The sequence below is a fragment of the Stenella coeruleoalba genome (genome assembly GCF_951394435.1).
Source record: "Stenella coeruleoalba genome assembly, chromosome: 12".
Classification (NCBI taxonomy): domain Eukaryota; kingdom Metazoa; phylum Chordata; class Mammalia; order Artiodactyla; family Delphinidae; genus Stenella; species Stenella coeruleoalba.
This window is the reverse complement of record NC_137158.1, coordinates 22,404,843-22,419,087: the sequence shown is the minus strand read 5'-3', so window position 1 is coordinate 22,419,087 and position 14,245 is coordinate 22,404,843. Positions and strand designations below refer to the sequence as shown.

At 39.3% G+C, this 14,245-nt stretch overlaps 1 protein-coding gene across 8 annotated transcripts in view; it reads right to left on the bottom strand.

The window, feature by feature from the left end:
* ORC3 (origin recognition complex subunit 3) overlaps nt 1-14,245 on the bottom strand; it is a 66,473-nt gene that overhangs the window by 7,004 nt on the left and 45,224 nt on the right. For 7 of the 8 annotated variants that reach the window (XM_079938814.1, XM_079938811.1, XM_079938809.1 and 4 more), the window contains 5 exons: nt 11,581-11,714; nt 8,752-8,834; nt 7,730-7,830; nt 3,643-3,784; nt 1,884-2,000 (listed from right to left, as the gene is read on the bottom strand). In XM_079938814.1, coding sequence (XP_079794940.1) covers nt 1,884-2,000; nt 3,643-3,784; nt 7,730-7,830; nt 8,752-8,834; nt 11,581-11,714 — 577 coding nt within the window. The remainder of the gene's footprint in view (nt 1-1,883; nt 2,001-3,642; nt 3,785-7,729; nt 7,831-8,751; nt 8,835-11,580; nt 11,715-14,245) is intronic. The other variant, XM_079938815.1, reaches the window with a different exon arrangement.

The following is a 14,245-nucleotide window of genomic DNA, read 5'->3' as shown; positions in this document are numbered from 1 at the left end:
GCTCTTTGACATAAACCACAGCAAGGTCTTTTTTGACCCACCTCCTAGAGTAATGGAAATAAAAATAAACAAATGGGACCTAATTAAACTTAAAAGCTTTTGCACAGCAAAGGAAACCATAAACAAGACAAAAAGACAACCCTCAGAATGGGAGAAAATACTTGCAAATGAAACAACGGACAAAGGATTAATCTCCAAAATATACAAACAGCTCATGGAGCTCAATATCAAAAAAACAAACAATCCAGTTAAAAAATGGGTGGAAGACCTAAATAGACATTTCACCAAAGAAGACAGACAGATGGCCAAGAGGCACATGAAAAGATGCTCAATACCACTAATTATTAGAGAAATGCAAATCAAAACTACAATGAGGTATCACCTCACACCAGTCAGAATGGCCATCATCAAAAAATCTACAAACAATAAATGCTGGAGAGGGTGCGGAGAAAAGGGAACCCTCTTGCACTGCTGGTGGGAATGTAAATTGATAACATCCACTATGGAGAGCAGTATGGAGGTTCCTTAAAAAGCTAAAAACAGAACTACCATACGACCCAGCAATCCCACTACTGGGCATATACCCTGAGAAAACCATAATTCAAAGAGAGTCACGTACCACAATGTTCATTGCAGCACTATTTACAATAGCCAGGACATGGAAGCAACCTAAGTGTCCATCATCGGATGAATGGATAAAGAAGATGTGGCACATATATACAACGGAATATTACTCAGCTATAAAAACAAACGAAATTGAGTTATTTGTAGTGAGATGGATGGACCTAGAGTCTGTCATACAGAGTGAAGTTAAGTCAGAAAGAGAAACACAAATACCATATACTAATGCATATATGTGGACTCTAAAAAAAAAAAAAAAGGTTCTGAAGAACCTAGGGGCAGAACAGGAATAAAGTCACAGATGTAGAGAATGGACTTGAGGACACAGGGAGGGGGAAGGATAAGCTGGGACGAAGTGAGAGAATCGCATGGACATATATACACTACCAAATGTAAAATAGCTAGTGGGAAGCAGCCGCATAGCACAGGGAGATCAGCTCGGTGCTCTGTGACCACCTAGAGGGGTGGGATAGGGAGGGTGGGAGGGAGATGCAAGAGGGAGGGGATACGGGGACATATGTATGCATATGGCTGATTCACTTTGTTGTACAACAGAAACTAACACAGTTTTGTGAAGCAATTACACTACAATAAAGATCTATTAAATAAAGTATTGAGCTCTCTGCATAAGAAAAAAAAATTAGAAGATAATGGAATGGTTTCTGAATAATCTTATATTTCAGAGAATTAAGAAACGTGCAGAGAAAAACAGGTAGCAAAACTATTCAAAGTTGAAAAGCAAAGGATGCCCTGTATCCTCTACTCCAACCTCCATCTCCCAGGAAAATGCCTATTTTTCTTGGAAGCAGCCGATTATGCATATTTTTAAATGGTGACATGTGTCAAATAGGGCCTTTAACAGAGTTAACTTTTGTGTAGTTATTCCAATCTTATCTTTTATGCAATAAGGGAAATGCTAGTTAATAATGTACTTTTTTATTCTGTGGAATAACGGAACTGACCTAAACTGTTTAGCTTTTGCTAAACATACTAAAATGTACTTATTTTGACCTGGCATGGATGCAGAATTGGCTCGGTTGAGGGTGTGGGATCAGAGTGCAGGGGTTTGTGTGGGACTGTTGAGCAGTGAGCTGCTTTTCTGGAGAAACTTGCCAGGTGATTTATAATGCTTTCCAAACCAAAGACAGGGCATTGAAAAAATAAGAGATGAGTTTCAAAGTACCAAAAGCATAAAAACATTCCAGGAAAGTTGTCATGGATGGTTAGACACATAGACAGCTTGCTCTTTCCCCCTGACCTACCTCCGACCAGTCCACAAGGTTGATTAGCCTGCTGCACTCCAGGTGCAGTTTATATGCTATGCAGATGTCTGGGGCGACATTTGGAATACAACCTTCTTCACTTCTCAGTGCTTCATTCTAAAAATAACAGTAAACTAAGATAACTACCTTTCAGAAATGATGAGGAACAAAATCAGACATTAATTAACCTGCTAACCTGAATTAAGTAAGCCAATAAGTGTAGTCTTTGGTTTCCTTTATTTTGTGAGTTGCACCTACTCTCCAATAGTTAGCTGGTTGTTTAGGATGAGGTCTTGGTCAAAATCCCTCTAGCTCCTAATCACTAGATGAATACAGCCAGGATCAGAAGACAAGCATATTCTTCATTCTCATCACAAATTATTAATTTTTTTCATTTTAATCATACATTATTCATTATTGAGACTCTAATGCAGTTCTGGTTTCCATAAAAGTTTATGGAATTTTGTGGATTTTCAATAAAATGCCACTTCCAACATTTGTAATTACATGAATTCTAGCAATTACTATACTGTATACTGTATACCAACTGTATACCAACACACCACTACCAGGGATATAAGTTATCTCTCAAAGAAGACTGCTGTCAACACTGCAGATCCTAACCTCTACAAAACCATCAATGTTTTTTCAACCTATGTGAAAATGATGGTTCTTATTAAGAAACAAAATCTCTCTCAAACATACACATGGGAATTATACCCTTCCCAAAACTGCTGAAATCGCACCAGTTCTCTTCCGTGACTTACTACTAGCCAAAAAGACAGATTATGTAAAGAGTTTTAATTTGTGGTTTATATAATAAAAATAATTGATATTTTGTGCCTTAAATATGAAATTATTCAAGTACCCCACTACCACCGTCATTGAAAAATCACTGATTTACATCTTCCTACTCAGTACTCTCTTGTAAGGCTTATTAGCATGTTTGTGTGCCATTCTGGACAGGAAACCAATACCTCGGAACTCTCTTCATAGGTTTTATGGAGTCACTTCTTAAGTATCCTCTGTTGCAAGATTTCTAGGTGTTTAACTGAGTTGATAACTTATTAACAAATTAACAATTTAATATTAACTTAGCAAATTATCAGGAAATTACTTTATGTGTGTGTATATAACCGAAATATAGCTTACTGAGCTGTTTAAAATGATATTACCTGGTCATAGGAAAGTTAGTTTTAAAAATACTCAACTGTCTTGAACTCTCCGTTTAAAGAACAACTTGGAACTGGCAAATGTGTCTGGAGTTTAGCAGTTTTATCCCTGGCATATTGCTGGCTGTCCTCTATACTCAGCTCTGGAGATACTCTCAGAGCAGATCTTTCTTTGGTTTAAAATCCAAGATGAAATTCCTTTTTTTTTTTGCATCAGAAACAATCATTTGGCTCTTTTAAGTAATTTCACTGGGCCATATGGTTTGACCTATTATCTGCTGTTAGTCTGTAAGAAACCTTTCCTTTATTTTCAAGAGTAGTAGCATTATACTCAAGTCTTAGTGCCTATGATCTGGTTTTATCACATGAAGGAGAAGACAATTACGCATGATCAAAAGTTGGCAGTGTTAGTTCATTGGCTTAGAAAAAGCCCTCTAAAAATCTAAAGAATTTTTAAAAATATCTGAAAGAGGTGCAACCCTGAGCTGCCAGTTCCCTGCTCATTAGAACTGCAAATTTACAATATTTTTGTGATACATAAAGCCTGGAGTCTGAACTAAATTGTCAGAGAAATGACTGCTTCTTACCTTGAGGTAATAATACGGGTTGTTGAGTGCAGTATGGAGGGCGATCCGCGGGGCAGCGTTCAGGTGCTGGCGAAGGGTGTGGGCAGCACTGAAGTACAGCACCTCATGCAGAGGCTGTGTCTCTGGAAGCAGGAGGTATTCTCTGAAACCACCAAAGTCAGGTATCAGCTTTTAGATAAGCACAGGTCTATTTTCAATAAACCACTTTTGTCAGTCCTCTGTAGAGGGCTGAGCAACTTACCGAAAAAGCAAAATCAACAATAGCCAAAACCAACCAAATATCAAATCCAGTGCAGCTGCACTCAGAATGCCACCTCTCCGTGTAATATTGTTTAAAACTTTGACTCTCTGGTGTACAAGAAACTATATTTTAGTTCTGATTTAAACTTCTAGGAACAAATGTATATAAATTACGTTTCTGCTCAAAATCTTTTCTTTTTTAATGTCTTTATTGGAGTATAATTGCTTTACAATGGTGTGTCAGTTTCTGCTGTATAACAAAGTGAATCAGTTATACATATACATATATCCCCATATCCCCTCCCTCTTGCGTCTCCCCCGCACCCTCCCTATCCCACCCCTCTAGGTGGTCACAAAGCACCGAGCTGATCTCCCTGTGCTATACGGCTGCTTCCCACTTTGCTCAAAATCTTTAAGGTAGAATTTCTTAAAGTATAAATGAATACTTTCTTAAATTATTTAGGAAACAGAGATATCCATATTCCTTCTCATAGCAAACATTTAACTCCTGGCAGTGTTAAACACAGGCCTCAGACCTGGAATTAAGAGTTCAGGAAATTCTTTTTTGATCACAGAGATGTCTCTCATAGAAGTAATACAGGTAAAGTTTTTTATGTGTTAGACTTCCTCCTTACTTTATAGGCAGAAAAGGCTAAATTTTAGCTTCAGAGTATTAAAAACAAGGAAATCATTTATCATTAAAATTTCAATTATTAAAAAAATACCACTGTAACTTGGGATTCTTCTGTCTTATTTATGAGCTAGACAATAAACCAATTTTAATGAAATCTGAACTTAAAAGATAAACCATTAAAAATTTCATCTGAATATGTAATGAGCCTATCAGCTGGTATGAGCTGTGACAGTACATGGTTCCTGGGTGGCCTAGAGGGTAGCAAACTGCAAGGGAGAAGCTTTGGCACCAATAACCCAAAGACAGAGTAATAAGTCACTAACTTGATTAAAGCAGTTAACTCACATGCCTTCATAAAGATTTCTGGGGCTTAGTTAGTCCTGGGCCTAAAGTATTTTGGTCACATGACAGATTTGTATCAGCTCCCTTTCCCACCGGTGCAGGCAGAACCAAGCAGCTCCCTCAGCCCAGCCACTGGGGAAATTACTCTTCTTCCTGGTGTCCTGGCTTTCTTCCCTCCTGGAGAGGATAGCAGGGCCTAGAAAAATCCCACCACACCTGCTCCTCCCGTGTGGTCTGGCTCTGAGGAAGAGAGGACGCAGAGAGGGTATGACCCATGTCCCTCCCTCCCCACCATCTCCGTCCTGCCCGTCTCAAGAGCTCCTGGCCCCCTGCTCATTTAGCTTCCAGATGCTGCTCCTTCTTCAGAGTCATTGGAATAAAACCCATGTGCAAAAAGCATTAGGATTCTGACTTGGCCCTAAGAACCAGCATTCTATACCTCAAGTACTGCTAACATCTGACTCGAGATTAAGCTATTTAGCTGTAGTCTCAGGAATGGTTTCTGTGATGCGAGCTGCCTCCCTGGATGGCTGGCTACCCATTTGTAATTTCTGACCATAAACTTTTCTTATCCCAACCTCAGGCTGTTTTCTCCCCAATCATTATACATAATGGTCATTAAAAGTTCACGCTGGAGTCCTTGCTCTGTAATAAGGACTCGAAATCTAACAAGGCAACCAGATAAGAGTCAATTTCAGAAAAAATTTTGTCTCATATTTGTCCTCCTCTCCCTTTTCAACATCTTTATTTAATTTTTAGAGATTCAGATAATTCTCAAGGCAAAAGGCCTTTTTAGATATCCTCAAAGAACCTCCAGAGTCTAAATACTTGCCTGTATTTTGTTTCCACTGGGCTATGTTAGTTGAAAAATACTGACAAAACATCATCATATATTAGAATTTTTATCCAACTCCAAATTTGGAGACTGGCACGGACATCAGCAGTGAGTCTGGCACTGGAGCTCAGCATGACGCTCATTTTAGACTCAGAGCAGAGTCCACAAGCAAAAGAGGCGGTGGTCTGGGGGGAGCTGGTAGGACCACTTAGTATCCACAAGGGCTACAAGGTTGAAGCTTGTACTTTGGTGAAAACAGTAACTTAGAAAGCAGCAACTTATTCTCATTTCTCAGTAGTTTCAGCAAGAGCTGCTCATGGTGTACGGGGAACTCTACTTCCTGGAGTCTGTTGCTTATAGTGATCTTTCAAGGGCCGCTCTTCTCCAGAACTCCAAGCTCTGTTCAAACATCTGTGGTGTGGTCTTTGGGGACTGTGTGGGGAAAGAGAGCGGGCCTTCTGAAAGATGTCAGCAGACTGGGACTAACTATGTGACTTTCCAAAAGTCACAGCCTCTCTCTGGGCTTTAGCTGCCACATGAGTCCTCAGGTCCCATTTAGCTCTAACATACTACAGTCCTCATCTCTTCCCTGCTGGGACACTCAAGCTTGGTAAAGATAGTAAATCCTAGTATGGAAATTGTTGTGATTTCACAATACAACACATTTCAATCATGCCCAGCTTTATTTCAATAACTGCTCAGGAAGGTGAAAAGTCAGGCATATTAGGTCAAAGATCATAAAAGGGGAATGGTTGGTTGGCTTCCAACCCTACAATTTGGGATTTGTGGGAATGCAGAAAGGAACATGACATTTGACCTATAAATTATGCCAAATTATACTGTAAAATCATTTTTAGCAACTACAATGGTCTCAACTTGGTAAAAGGGAAAAACCAGGAACTTGGGGCTAGAAACTACAAGAACAGGAAGGCCCAGTATGGCAAGGTTAATTCTATCAGTTTTCCAAGGTCATTTCTAGCCAGTAGGTCACTTTAGAATTGCACTGTGTCACTTTTATGTGACCCATTTCTCTCACTTTAACCTTCCTTTTGTCATACTTGGTTGATCGTTTCGACCTCTGTCCTGACATTAGTAATTTCTCCCCAGTGACCAGGAACAATGACTCTGCCCCAAAACTGTCCTGGAAAATGGAACTCTTCACTTTCAAGAAGGACAGGCAATTTATCAGAAAACCACTCTTTGTCTTCAATAACTGAGCTGCTTTTTTTTTTAGTACTTGATTCTAGTCAGTGCCTAGCCTGCTGCTGAGTTTGAATTGCCATTAAAAAACAGAATAAGCAATGACAAAGAACAGTTTTTTCCCAATTTAACTATTAAATCATTTTATTTTTCAGACCTCTCATTTTTTTCCTATATGGCATGTCCCACCTGCAGGTGAGATGTATGATTTTAAAGAGCTACACAGAGCTGGCTTTTGGGAAATCCAAATATCAGAATGATCTGGGTTTCCCAAAAAAGGAATCACCTTAAAATACAGGTAGGACTGGTGGACTTCTAAACTGACTCTGAGTACCCTGCTCACCATGCGTCTGTGCTGACATGATCCAGAGTTACACTGGTATCCCTCAGAATTAGAAACCCTTTACTCAGGATAAAATAGGGTATTACAGCTGGGCTGGGCTGTTTTCTGGGTTTGGCCCAGATCCAACATACTCTGAGCAAAGACAGAGCAAGGATTAAGTGTAAGGCAAACACTCTGCTACTAGGGGGAAAACACTCACTTTTCTGTTTCCTGTTCTGTTTCCATCCTCACCCCCGCCCAGGCCTAATGAACTACATCAAATTTAAACCTGTGTTCTTGAACTGGCAGTAAAAGAATGAACTAAGCCATCTGCTGAGCGACCTTAATAAGGATGGGAAAGGAATAAAATTACAAGTCTGCGCTGGACGGAGGGCCTCGAGGAGCAAAAAGCCTAACCCAGAAGTGTCCCGGACTGGCTGCGGACAGCTATCACACCAGTGTTATTTGGGCAAATAGCCTGATTTTTAGCTCTGAAAAGCAACAACAGACTCACCGCGCCAGACTGTCGATGAAGCTCACAAGCTGTTCTCTGAGGACTTCAAACTTGGTCTGCCTCTTACTTGCTCTTCTTAACTCCTTCATTTCCAATAATGACTATGGATGAAAGAACACACCTTGTTCTGTTTCTGGTGATTCTGAGACAGAAAGCCCCTCAGAGGGCAGCTCTGTTGCTCAGGCAGAGGCAGCTGATGCCCTTTCCATACGACAGAGTGTACAGAAAAAGAACCAGATCAATAGGGGTTGTGTTTATCTTTTATTTTTCAAGACTGGGAAGAATCTCTCCTCCTAGGTATTTTGCTTCAAAAAATATAAAGTGACTTTTCAGAGAAAGAGGAGAAGGGCAGCTTACGTCACTACTAAGTTATAGGGCACAGCGCCCACGAGCCACAAGCCACTAATTCATTTGAGAAAAGGACTTCCAAGAAGAAGAGAAAACGCTTGCTCTTTGCCATGCTAACAGAATAGATTCCATATGCTTTGGTTTGCTTAGATTGATATTTTATTCTACGTTCCTCATAACTTGGTATCATGGTTTACAGAAGGTTCTTTACTTTGACAACCAAGATCCTAAAGTTAGAACTATCTGAAAAAGGCTACACTAGACACACTGTGGCTCAATTTCTGCTCTATACTCAATATGCATTTCTTTAAAAAATCAAGAAAAATATCTAAAACTAAAGAGTCTCTTCTGAACCTCTCAATTTGATCAAACTGAAAAACAAATACATCAGATAAATAATCAGATTCCTTTTTGCAACCAGGTTCCCATTTTCCCTTATTACTAGTTAATTCTCTTTCTCTCTGGGGCTATCGGAACAGTTTCCGCCAACTTCTACATGGAGAATGAGGATAGCAGTGGGATAAACAGGATGTTCAATTTATAAGTGAGTTACAAAGTCTGCTTTGTTCCTAGTTGTGGTTTAAAAATGAAAACAAAAACATCCAGGCAGAGCTAATCTAGAGCACACGGGAACATCAGGGGATGTGGCTGGAAGGATAAGAAAGTGCTCTGACCTTCTGAAGATGATAGAGGTCTGTCTTCTGAAGTCCCTTTGACTGTGACTCAGAAGTATCTTCTTCTTCTTCTTTGGCTTCTGCTTTTAATACAAAACCAACATACAGCAGCTTGGGTAAATCCATTTAAGAGAACAAACATTTCTACTACTCCAAGGGAAATAAAGTTTCATCCATTTTTTTTTTTTTTAATGTGGCAGGGGATCAAGGTTCCATCACATAAATGATTTCTTCCAGAAGCTGAAGGTCAATAAATATTACATAAGTTATGCTGCAGAGAGGTCTTCAAAGAAACCAGCTACTGAATTTTAAAGATGTGACCAACAGTGAGAACAAAACAAAATACAAACAAATCCCCTCAAACCAATAGGAAAAAAAATCTCCAAATCTTTGTGCTGTTATAAATAGCTTTTAAAAAACAAACAAATTTAAATTATGGTCCTTTGATTATGCCATGATTGATGTAAACAATACAAACCTACACCCTGGAAAACTTGGCCTGGATCTTCCCATTCTCTATATTTGACATGCTATTTAAGTCTAAAGTCAGTAGTGCATATAAGTTTTGAAATAATCTACTGAAATACAAACTGCATCATGGTTCTTTAGCAAAGGAAACAGAAAACGGTATCTGGTAAAAGGTGTAGTTGTGTTTCCAGAGAACATAAGGTTCTACCAGCCTCTCCCTGGTGCAGGGCACGTTTTACGAACCTCACACTCACATGGCTTATTTGGCCAAATCTAAGACAGGAAGATGCAGCCGGAGAATCTGCCTTGTTCTCGAAGAATAAATTTCTTTTTAGCTATTGATAAATCTTGGTTCAAGAAAGATATGCTTTAAGGTTAAAATATCTAATAAATTCTCTGTCCCATTTCATTAACATGTAGCAGAGCCTTAAAAATAAATCTGATATGACACTCTGACCTACTTAACCCTCCAAATGTAATTTTAAACCTAAACTGTAATGTGTAATAACTGCCAAGGAACTAGAGATAGCATACAGTCAAACTGTACGCCTGTCCAATATGGGAGGGTGGGGTTAATTTCACTTTATTATTAATAATGTGCCACTTTTGAAAACAGAAAAGTACATTTATTCAAGACACTCGTTTTGCTTCAACTTACAAAATTCTTTATTCTTCAGACAGTTAATCATCTTAATTACCAACCTTCCCATTTCTAAAAGCTGTGTTCCTTTATTTAATATTAGCACATTACAGGATTTGTTCACTAGCTTATGTTACATGAACTCTAATTAAAATTATTATAATATCTGCAGTTTCATTTTACAAAAATCCCTGAGTCTGATTTTGTAAAAGACTGAAATTTACCTAATTTATCTTATATTCTTCTAAGTCTTTTACCCTGTTTATATCCTTAAGGGCAGCCCCTCACTGTCCCAGTGACCCTAACTAGGTGGCGACTGTGAATCCATGAGAAAAAAAACAATAAGCTGGTGATTAAGAAAGAGGTGGGCTCCAGGCTGGGTACTACCCTAGCTAGCTACGAGATCTCAAGCAAGCTCCTTCCTCTTCCTGGGCTTTAGTTTCTGTTGCAGCTGGACTCAATAATCTCTATGATACCAATTTCCAGTCCTTTAAAATGTTTATGATTTGAAAATGGTTCGGCTAACTTGTCCTGCAAATGCACTGCAGAGCAATAATGCCTGCGCGTGATCTGGACGGAGCCCCTGGTACCATGGGGTGGCACTTCCTCACGCTCATGCCCCTCCAGTCAAGTAGGCTGGCTCTTTCATCTTGCACTGGCTCAGCACTCATGGGGCCTAGCGCTGCAGCTATGGAGAGAGAGGGAGGGATTCAGCAAAAGATGTTTCCTAAATCTAAAGGATTTAAAGACAAAGGGACACTTGCCAAACACAGAAAGGATTGATAGGGACATTCCAAGTGCAATGTTTTCACCATGCCTTGGTTCGATCCGTGTGCTTATACACCAAGTTGCCTCTTTTCCCCAGACCCCATTAAAAATTTCCCTCAATAGGGGAAAATAAGAAGTGCACAGTCATTTTGCTTGTTTTACTGAAGGAGTACTATACTTTGGTGCTAGAAACAGAGCAAGGGAAGAGCCCATGAAAAGTTAAACATCAGTATCAATCCACTGAGCCCCCGCAGAACAAAGAAGTCCTGGAGCATCGGAGCGCTGAACAGGCTGCCTGTGCACAGGCAGGCATCCCAGCGTTCGGCAAACAGCGAATCCTGTGCAGGTCACGCAAGGTAAAGGAAACTGTGCCCTCCTCCAACACTGAGGAATGCCAGGCTGCCGCAGTTCATTGAGGACTGAAAGATTCAAGCTTTGTAAACCTGATTGAAGCAAACCTCATGCATATTTTGGTAATCAGCATGCCAATGAGCCTCGCTGCTGTGAAAGCAGTTCACAGCTATTAATTTTCAGGCTTACAAATAATTTATGCAGTGTTTTTGAAATCTATAAAGAACTTGATGAAACGCTTAAGAAAAACATCTAAAAGGAGTCCTTAATTATGATGCCCTGCTACTCTCTCCAATCTTTTTGATTTCTTTTTGCTGCCCTTTTTTGTTTTCTCCCCTAAGGTAAGTCCTCAAAACTGTCCATCTGGAGAAAGAAATTTCTTTCCTGCCCATCTGATAGTTTTCATTGTTTAAACCAAATCTGGAAGAGAACCATTTGGCTTAGTTGTCACGTTGTGCTACTCTGAGGCTTGGTATACTGACTGATCACACACTACGTTACCTCTTCATCTCTCAACACATCAGAACGTGGGGTTTTCCATGTTATTTTATAGTTAAATGACTGTCATAGCCAGTAGAATTGGCCAGATATTATATTCTCACCATCGAGGCTCTGAAACTGGGCCAGGAACTCCTCTATTCTCTTTGCTGTGTTGCCAAGCTGCTTTTCAGAAGAGGACTTAAAAACCTTGAAACATTTCTGAAGCATGGCCATCAGTTCATCCTTTGCCAACATCCTAGAACAGAATCAGTGACAGGAGATGTAATATAACTGGAAAATTTATGAACTTAAAAAACACTGTCTACATTTTAAATGTTTCTGGTCAGAAGAAGATGGTATAAAATGCTTCATTGGTAGCTACCAACTTTTTGGGGGGAGACTTTCCTCAATGTATGTGATATTCAGAAGTATTCAGAAGAGTTCTCATGATAAAGCTCAACTTGGAAAGTTTACAATCTGGGTTCATAGCCTGGTTCTGGCACTTACTATGTTTGTAACATAGAACACTTTACTAAACATCTTTGATCTTTGGCTTCCTTGCCTGTGAAATGGAAATAGGAACTCACCTATTTCACAAGGCAGATGGAAGCTTAAGAATTCAATAAGAAGATGCATTTGAATGAGCACAGTGCTTTTACCACACAGCAGGCATTTAAGGTTAGTTTCCCTTTCCTTCAGATCTAAACATAAATAAGAGGCAAGAAACGTCTGCTGAGGATGTAACACTCATGCTAAATGAAACCTGTTTGAAATGACCAAAAAAGTATTATCAGTGATTTCTTTATTATTTTAGCTAGGCTTTATATCTTCTATGGGCTTTGTTAACACCAATCAGTAAATCCACTGAACTTTAAAACTAGTAGGCAATTCTGCTTGTTCTATATAGCATAGGTAGAATGATTCTGTAATTCCTTCAAGGCCACAGAGGAAATCTTTGTTAGACATGGAAAATGAACACAGATATTCTAAAATTAAGATCCTGTTTTCAGGGTCATTACTTATAGGATCTCTCCCCTAAGATCATATTCAGTAACAGATGAAAGTACAATGATTAAAAGTTCTTACATTAATCATGAAAGAAAACAATCGGCCAAACCCAGAATATGGGTCATTCTGTAAGAAAACTATCTTATGTTTGACATTTTTCATAGTAAAAAATTTGGGGAAAATACTATTATTACTAAGTTAGAGAAAAAAATGAAGCTAAGTAGACTATGATTACCTCAAAATTAAGCTGGTTACTTCAACTAAAATTTAAACCCAAACCAAAAACAAAAAAAAAAAGACCCAGAACAAAAGCAAACGAACAAAACAGTCACACAACCAATAAATACAGAAACTGGCAGGGGTGGACAAAAAAGTAAACTTTTCCCTAGTTTTAAGAATATAAAATCTTCTCTTCCTCTTTCTACAACAGTGAAATAATTATCCAAAGTGTAATCTTTATCTGTGAATGAAGGGCAGCTAACAAACATGTCAAAGACAATGAAGCCAACACATTTAATTCTTGATTACATTTGAGATTATTTTAAATTTCTGGCTTTCTATTGCCCAGATGGAGTCAAACTATTAAGAGAAGAGAGTTAACTCGAAGTCAGATACGACTGAACAATCTGTCATACGCGAACTTAAGCCCTACTCAGACTAGATCAGCATTTCCAGGCTCCAAGGAATCCCGGGCACTGGCTTGCTGTAAGGGCAGAGGCTGAGGAAACGCTAGAGGAGGTCTAACCTGCAAGAGCAGCACCCTGAGGACTAGCTCCCCAGGCCACAGGCAGCCACACCTCACATCTCTTTGCAGCTTACAGAACTGAATATTGAGGAGGGCAAAGCCCAGCCTATTATTCATTTTCAGGATGCAATAAAAAATGGCATTATGTCACATAATTTTGAAATCTAACTTTACCAGTCATAATTTTTAACGTGGCATTTGATTGGAAGGGGTAGCTCTTTCATCTCAGGTATAAACTTCCAGGGATTCAGACAGTTATTACTCTTTTTATTCTTAGCCAAAGACTATGTTCTTATTGTTTCCAGAGTAACAAAAGACCTTATACCTTCCCAAGTACTCTCAGGTTTAATATAAAACAAGACTTGAAGTAAGGCTGATTAGAGCAAATAATGTGAACCCAATAAAGTCATTAACTGAAATTTTTCAATTAAATTATATATATTTACACAAAGAACTAACAAAGATGCCTGCTATCATCACTATTATTCAGCATCATTCTAGAATCTATTCTACAACAATAAAAATGAAGCAAGTGGTACAAACATCAGAAAGGAAGATGAAATTTATTATTTGCACAGGATACAACGGTAAGGTTAGAAAGTCTAAGAAAGCTACAGAAGTATTACAGAGTGTAAAAAGGGTGGGTGCATATAAGGCAAATACATATGTGTGTGTATATGTACACACACGTCAATACCTTACAGTTACATGTAATCAATGTCTTAACATTAAACTATGGAAAAAAGAGCATGTTCAAAATGGCAACAAAAACTATAGAATAGGGCTTCCCTGGTGGTGCAGCAGTTGAGAGTCCGCCTGCCAATGCACTGCCGATGCAGGGGACACGGGTTCGTGCCCCGGTCCAGGAAGATCCCACATGCCTCGGAGTGGCTGGGCCTGTGAGCCATGGCCGCTGAGCCTGCGCGTCCGGAGCCTGTGCTCCGCAACAGGAGAGGCCACAACAGTGAGAGGCCCGCGTACCGCAAAACAAACAAACAAACAAAAACTATAGAATATTATGACAAACGTGTAAG